Source organism: Cotesia typhae, unplaced genomic scaffold, assembly GCF_013202065.1.
Source record: "Cotesia typhae breed Kobodo isofemale line unplaced genomic scaffold, CoteBio_Ctyphae scaffold_152, whole genome shotgun sequence".
Taxonomy (NCBI): Eukaryota; Metazoa; Arthropoda; class Insecta; order Hymenoptera; family Braconidae; genus Cotesia; species Cotesia typhae.
This window is the reverse complement of record NW_027423776.1, coordinates 2,951,974-2,959,945: the sequence shown is the minus strand read 5'-3', so window position 1 is coordinate 2,959,945 and position 7,972 is coordinate 2,951,974. Positions and strand designations below refer to the sequence as shown.

Here is a 7,972-nt window from a genome sequence, read left to right as displayed (position 1 = left end):
CTACATTTTTACATTTTTAAAAAAGTATCTTTTAAAAGAAAAACTTTTTTAATAAAAATGAAGTGATTTACAATTTTTACTGCTGAAAAAAATGTAAACAAAATTATTTCATGACTATAAAAATAACTTTCTTTATAAGAGTAATTAACTATCCTTTTTCAACAACTTTTATTTATTCATAAAAAAAAATAAATACAAAAATTGAGATGTGCACGGAAAGAACAAGATAATACTGGATATCATCCCACATTATACTCAGTGATATCTGAATTATACTAATTGTAATCTGGATTATACTCTTTATAATCTGGATTATACTAGCTACTATCTGAAATTTTTTTTTGCTCAATATAATTTGGGATGATATTCAGTGTCATCTTGGTTTTTTCCGTGTGCTATTACAATAAAAATAATTATACTTTGCATCATCCAACTATTTAAACATGATTAAGAATTTTCTAACTCGTCACCATATTTATTTAATCGTTCTTCAATTTCAGCTTCTGTTTCTTTAATTTTGTACTTTGTTTTTCCATCCCATATTTCAGCAATAATTTTCCTTTGATTAAACCAACGTCCATTCATTAATTGAACACATTTATCAGCTTCTTCTGGCTGACGAAACTTAACCACAGCAACTCCTTCAGGATGTAATTCGTGAACATCAACTTTAGTGACATCACCGCACTTGGCACACTCAGATTGAATATCTTGTTTATATTCAAGACTAAGAGTAATATCTTTTTCAAAGTCTTTTGGTGTGAATAAATTTTTCAATACCACAACTCGATGACACTTGAGCAGCTGGTTGGGTAGAGGTTCCGGTGTCCAACCCAAAATTTTTTCCATTTTTTTCTTTTGCCGATCTTTGTCTTTTTTCTTACGCTTCGGTTTTAGAGATGGATCATACGTGCCTTTTAATTGAAATTTAGCACGCTGAGCTGATAATGTTTTACCCCGAATTCGAGTACCATCAAGGAACTTTAGCGCAAGATCTACAGATTCGATTTTTATGTATGTACAGACAGCATCACCTTTAGGATTCCCTTCAGGATCAAGATATAATTTTATTTTATTTTTATTTTTGTCATCACGAGCAATCACGCCGTACTTTTCAACTAACTCAACAAGTTCATCCATCGAAATATCTAATGGCAATCCAGAAATGTAAACAGATGTATTGTGAGCGTCGTCAATTTCAAACCACGTTGGTGGTTCAGCAGCTTTTCTTTTGAGTTCCTGTTTTTTTTGTTCTTTTTCAGCTTTTGTTTCAACTTTTGGCGGTGGTGGCTTAGTTATTGTTCTTGTGGGAGCACCTTTAGTGGTATTTGAGTCTACGAAACCATAATTCATTTGATATATTGCCATAAAATCGTCATCTACCTTCGGAAACCAAGCGTTTTTTTCTGAATCCCAGAAATACTCAATATCATTATCCGTTTGACTTTTAACGATATTATTACTCAAAGAAGCTGCTGATGCTTGATCATCAGCTCCTTTTGCATCTTCTCCAGAATTGCCCTCACTTTTTTTTGTATCATCTTTGACAACCCATTCATTTTTATCTTGGTCAAATTTATAAGCTATATTTGTTGTTTTATCAGTGTAAATATAATTATTTCCATCAAATTCATAATTTTTCATAATTTCAGAATTATTTTCATTTTCTGTTTTATCTTTAGGGATCCATTTATTTTCTTGGGCATTCCAAACCAACTTGTTACCAGTTTCTGGCTCAGTATAAATACATAAATCACCCTCATATGTTAAATGCTTTGAATAATCTGATGAAACATCGTTCGAAGCTGATTGTTTTTCGGTCATTTGTTTATTTTTGTCTCCCAGCTTTTCAGTCTTATCATCATCATCACCATCTTCGTCGTCGTCGTCTTCATCCTCTTCATCATTCTCATTATTATTTTCTACATTATTTGTTACTTCAGAAACTTCTACTATTGGTTTATCTGAAGAAGTTTCTTCATTTGATTTTGACTCATTGTCCTGAACATCATGTACCTGCGTTGTGGAATTATTTTCATCTAACTCTCGAGACTTTGATAATTCATTCATAGAAATGTTTGGAGCAGTCATTTTTATTCATTTAATTACTCTGTAATCAATTACAAAATTATTATCAACGTTACTTTACAACTTTAAAATAATAAAAAAATTTTAAACTTACTTGAAAATTAACAATATTTACTCGATATTCACGTGAGTGTCAATTGTTGACAGATATTGTTTATAATAAAACTTGTCAATCCACGTTAGAGCTATCAGCTGATGTTTGCAAAGTTAACCTCACTACACGTTTAATTACGTTTTATAACAACGTATGTATTCTTAATGAAACGTTCAATAAAAAAAAATTTATTTCACTAAACTAAATAAATAATCATTTTAATCAAAATGTATAAGAGAAAAATTATTAAACTTAAGCAAAATTTTGGAGCTTATTACTCAACTTGTCAATTGTTCACAATTATCACAAGTTGCTTGAAATATTTTGTTAGTATAGTGCTCCATCTATGTCAATAAACTTCAATGATATGAATATCTTTAATCGCGCGCGAAATACAAATTTTATGTAATAGACGCGTAAAAATTCGTATTTATTCGTATGATACTGAAATTAGCAGACACCTAACCAATTTTTGAAATTTTTATAAAAAATCAATTATGATAAAAAAGATATTTTTGAAAGTTTATATAACGTATAATTTTTATAAATTTCTACATATAGGACTTTTTACTTAATTTTTTTCACTTCCCGGTAAAAAAATTATAAATTTTTAAAAATTCGGGAAGTTACTGGTTTTACCCCGTTTTTCGAAAATCTTTCGAGTTTTCAACGGATGTTGACGTTTTGAGGTCCTAGGCAACTTCCCTGATGGTTTTTACGGTGGTGTCCATGCGGCTGTATGTATATCTTTATAAGTGTGTGTTTGTATGTATGTAAACCGCTTATAACTTTGAAACGGCTTGATCGATCGGAACCAACTTAGTGATGATCCAAAGATTATCGAAGCCTTTAAATTTCCTGAAAATTTGAACCAATTCCATTCGCTAGATTTTGAGTAATCTCAAAAACAAAATTTTTGAAAAATTTTATTTTTGGAATGACTTTTAAACGGCTTTGCCGATCGATTCCAAAAAATAATCAGCTCTTAACCTTGAGAAACCACATCGATTACCGTTGGACCGGTCAAAGTCGGTTGATTCGTTCGGGAGTTATTGAAAACGAAAAATTTCGAAAAAAGTGTTTTTTTTTACACAACTTCGACATTTCTTTCTTAATTTCATTTTTGATGAAATAAAATAATTATCAGAGCCTAAAAAATCACGTCGATTGCCGCCGAAAATGTGAAAATCGGTTAGTTGGTTCGTGAGTTATCACTGTCGAAAAAATTCGGAAAAAGTAAATTTTTCAAATTTTTTAAAAATTTTCGGTTTGATCAGTTTGTGTTTAAAACTATCTCATAGAATTTAAAAAACTGCGTAGAATGCTGCCAATCGTGTGAGAATTGGTTCATTCATTCAGAAGTTATTGCGGTTTGAAAAATAAAAAAATACTGTTTTATTAAACTTCTATCAGACTTTTGAGCTCGAAATAACATATTAATTATATTTTTGAGCTCGAAGAGCTCAAAGATATCTTAAAAGTGCAATTTTAAGCGCTTAGAATGGAATTCGCGAGAAGTTGCAGGGATGGCCTTTAGGGTCAACCGTTTTCCAGATTTTTTATAATAATTTGGTTGTTATAAAAATCTAAAAAATTGAAAGATGTCTATTCATTTTAGTGTCATTTTATTAGTACCCTATTGAGAGTATAATAATATATAGCTAATATAAAATGTTAGCTTTTTATGGTTACTGATGACAGATAAGCACTGCACGTACTAATCTGTAATATTAATCTCATAATATTATCTCGTACTATAAATCAAAATTTTAATTGTATTGTCACCTAAGATTTTTTCAGACGATATGAGATCTCATACCGAAAAATATTATGGTAAAAGAATAATAATAAAAAAAAAATTGAATCGAGTATCTAGGCTGAAAATAATAACTATCTCTCTTTATTAAGTAAAAACACTGGTCTTCGAGTCATATATTGAACACATTAATATCATTCTCATAATGTTAAATCATTTATTTATTCTTTTTAATACGATGATAAGATATTGCTGTTTTTTTTTCTCATTAGTTAATTATTTTTATTTCTTTGTTTTCATTTCATCCTTTTTAAAAAAATTTTACTTTATTAAGGTAGTACCCTCGCCAGAGGCGTTTTCTTAGGAATTTTTTTAAATTTTGGCAGATTAATATTCATATAATTCTGCATCGATTGACGCAAATTGAAATTTTTTGACCATCTAGTTTCAGAGATATTTAATTTCAAAGTTCGAATTTTTAAAGGAGGTTATGCACTGTGATATACGGGATACCGAAAATTTTACTCGTATATTTTATTATAACTAAGAAACTTTTTTTAAGATTTTCATAAAAAACTAAATTACTATTAAAAAACAGCTATTATTTGTTTTTACCATCTAGATTTTTAAATATTATTAAAAAATAACTGTATTATTAAAAAATAACCATGAATAGAAGTGAGTAAGGAATAGCAAGTGAGAAAGACAAAAATATCCTAAATTATACCCAAATTTACTCGCACTATATGTCGCGAGGGTACTCCCTTAACAAGAACGTCAAAAGTATAGGAATTTTTTTTCAAGATCGCAGTAATCGCAGTTAGAGAGCAGCGTATTTGCAATTGGCAATGTAGACTTCACATTGCGTTTTAACAACACAGCACCACATGATAGTCGGTACTTTTCACTTTTGGAAGAGCATGTTCAAACCATTTGTTAACAATGTTATAAAGTAATATTTTTTGTTAGTTAACATATCACAGCGCTGTACGTAAATTCCATAGATAAATTAACAAATATTAACGAATATCAACTTTTAGAAAGTTATTGCTTCATTGCAAGCAAAAAAAATTGATGATCAACGAATATTTTTCACAGTTGTTCAGTACATGTTTATGACCATACATGGAAATACTTACCTGGAATGTCTCTTCTGGAGGATGGATATTGATTTCTTGTTAAATCTGGTGTAACAGTTTTACCTGATCAGGTTGGCCCCTAATCAATTTTATAATTAACGAACAAATTTAACAAACAACAATAATTATTAGGGCGCCACCAGGATTTTTAATCATCGTTCCTGGAACCGCTCCAGAGCTGAGAATTCTTATCCTAGGATAGAGAGAGTGGAGGAAGGTGCTGTTGAATAATAAACAATTAATTAACAAGATCGATCGATATTTATTAACAACCAAAGTTAACAAATTTAACAATTTAAGCGCTCACTCCCACTATTATTAACTTATTATCTAACGAAGCGGAGAATAACTGCGAAATAAACGATATTTACAAACGAACCTTCCCAAATGATGATACGATGACTCGACGGGCTTTTTCTAACAAACGGTTTCCCACACCTGTCCTTTCTTGGTCAGGCTTTCTTGTAGATCACCAATAACCAGGTGCTAATATCTTCATACATTCCTCCATTTGATATAAGATCTCTCACTATCTGTATCTAATATCTCTTGGCGTAATGATAGTAAAATGATGTTTGTGAAGACGTGTTGATGATTGTTAAACTACTAGTTGACGTACTGCTGGTTCTATTTTGTTTCAACTTCTTTTATTTACTCAGGAACAATTGCTTGCTCTGATTCTGAGTTTATTTTAGAATTATGTCTAGAAAAAATCTACACGATTCCAATATTTTAATTGAAAGACCCAGTGATAGGTTTTCTTATAGAATACTCACTTTTCTCACCCCCTCTGTACAGAGTGGTTCAATAAATCAATTTTTTGTTTTTGTTTTTTTTTTTTTTTTTTTTAAATTAATTTAACAACATGTAAAATTATTTATAATTCACCGCATCTGGCCCACGAGAAAAGATTGGTATAAACCCCTCATCTTTTTTCGGGTATGAACCCAGATTGGTATTTTTCTAATATAAAATTGTTGTTTCCCAAATCTTCAACTTGTTCTGGCTTACACGTGGGAATCTGGCGCGTTACTTCTGGGCATTTTTTTGATTTTGTTGATCGACCTTCTCAAATAGAAGGTTCAATATTAACTGATCCTGATACAGGTTGGTTATTTACCAGGAAGCCAAAGGACAGTTTTCTCTTATATGTCCTACTTTGTAGCAATTGTTACAAACTTCTCTTGTCCTAGGTACACCTGGCTGCCTCGTGTAAATACATTGAGAAGGTCTTCATAGGTTGATACTTGTCTGGAGAAAACCATGAACCTCAGCTCATCTGTTAGGTGGTTACGAATACAATTCACTTGTTCCTGGACTGGAGGAGGAATCTCCATAGCTTGATATTTTTGTTGGACATTGAGCACGAAGTCCGTGGCATTATTCCCAGGTCTCATCTTCATCTCGCTGATGTCCAGGATCATTTGATGGTCAGTAACAGGGCTGCCGAAAGCCTTTCGGAATTCCTGCTTGAACTGGGCAAAATTTTGTCATCTATAATAGTTCGAGTCCACCCAACGAGCTGCTGCTCCCTTCAGGGTGTAACTGATCACCTTCAGTAGCTCTGGCTCACTTCATTCCTCACGTCTCGCTCTAGCTTCGAGTGAGTTCACGAAATCGTTAGCTGTTATTCCTGGTTGAGGAAAAGAAATGCCAGACATCTGTATGCTGTCCTTAATTTCTTTCCACCGGTTATAGGAAATGTGGCCAGGTCTATTGTTGGTGTTCACCCTGTTGAAGTCACCTCCAGGCAATCTAGGTAGATAATTATAGGGACAATTCCCAGGATAATTAGCCTGTGGTATGTAAGTGTTACTTGGTGTGAAACCCCGGTAACAGTCTTGTAGTTCAACATTTGTTGCTTGATAATCTTGATGATTTATTGTGTTAATCAATGGGCGAGAAGTCAAGCCGATTGGTCGAGTCTCTTGATTATTTAGGTGTTGGAATATAGGAGAACTCAAATTTACTCCAAGATGCGCTGTCCCTGTGTATATCTCTCGAGCCAGTCGTTTACGTAGTTGGCGAATTTCCTGCTCCTGTTGTTGATGCAGACGTTCGAGACGTTCCCGTTGTGTTTGTTCTTGTCTCAACTGGTCTCTTAATGCCTGTTCCCGTGCTTCTCGCTCTCTTATGGCTTCATCGACTCCTTGAAATCGTGCTCGAGGTCTCTGAATGATTGCAGGATCACCTCGGAGTCTGTATTGTAACCAGGAGAACTCACGGTTCATGTCGTCGATTATTCCATTCATCCTATCTGCAACCTCTTCAAAATGTAATGAAGAGTTTGAAGAGCTGGTTGGAGCTGGTGTAATCGTGTTTCTTCTGACTACATCGCTGATTCTGGCTATATTTTGATTCACAGGGAACAACGCCATCCCACTGGTACTTGGAGTCTCGCCTATTGATACACGTTGGTTGTTTTGGACCGAAGATATTACTCCCGTGGATCCATGTTGTCCATAACCCGGGTTTAATTGAGTCAATCAATTTATTAACAGTTAATAAAGCTTATTAAACTTAAATAAATCCTTCTATCAGTGTATGACTGTTTGCTGAAAGTAGAATTACAAACTAAATAAGTTGACAATTAAAAAATGGGCTATCTGTGTATTTTAAGTGACTCCAGACATCAAATTTTGCGTTTTATTATAAATAGTATGAGAAATATAGCCTCACGAAAAGATACTATAAATTATAAGTACACACACCTTAATAGAAAAGTATGACATCTCATCTTACAGTTAAAACATTAAACTTTTCATAATTTTGCGAAAAAATTAATGCATTTTTTAATTCATTTTATTTATAATAATACTGATAATCAGTAAGCTTATGTATCCTTCAGGGAAATATAACATGATATTTTTAACAAAGTAGTTTAAGTATTGCTGA

At 32.4% G+C, this 7,972-nt stretch overlaps 1 protein-coding gene across 1 annotated transcript; it reads right to left on the bottom strand.

Moving 5' to 3' along the window:
• Positions 1 to 149: 149 nt before the first annotated feature.
• On the bottom strand, positions 150 to 2,489 carry Barc (RRM1_TatSF1_like and RRM2_TatSF1_like domain-containing protein barc). Its single transcript, XM_074255723.1, has 2 exons — positions 2,183 to 2,489; positions 150 to 2,110 (listed from the first exon to the last, which is right to left on the bottom strand). Exon 2 carries the CDS (start codon positions 2,089 to 2,091, stop codon positions 448 to 450), a length of 1,644 nt encoding a protein of 547 aa, XP_074111824.1. The 5' UTR covers positions 2,092 to 2,110; positions 2,183 to 2,489; the 3' UTR covers positions 150 to 447.
• Between the last annotated feature and the right edge of the window lie 5,483 nt (positions 2,490 to 7,972).

What these genes read in the sequence shown, in the direction of transcription:
- Barc (XM_074255723.1), bottom strand. Translation starts at nt 2,091, where the DNA reads ATGACTGCTCCAAACATTTCTATGAATGAATTATCAAAGTCTCGAGAG.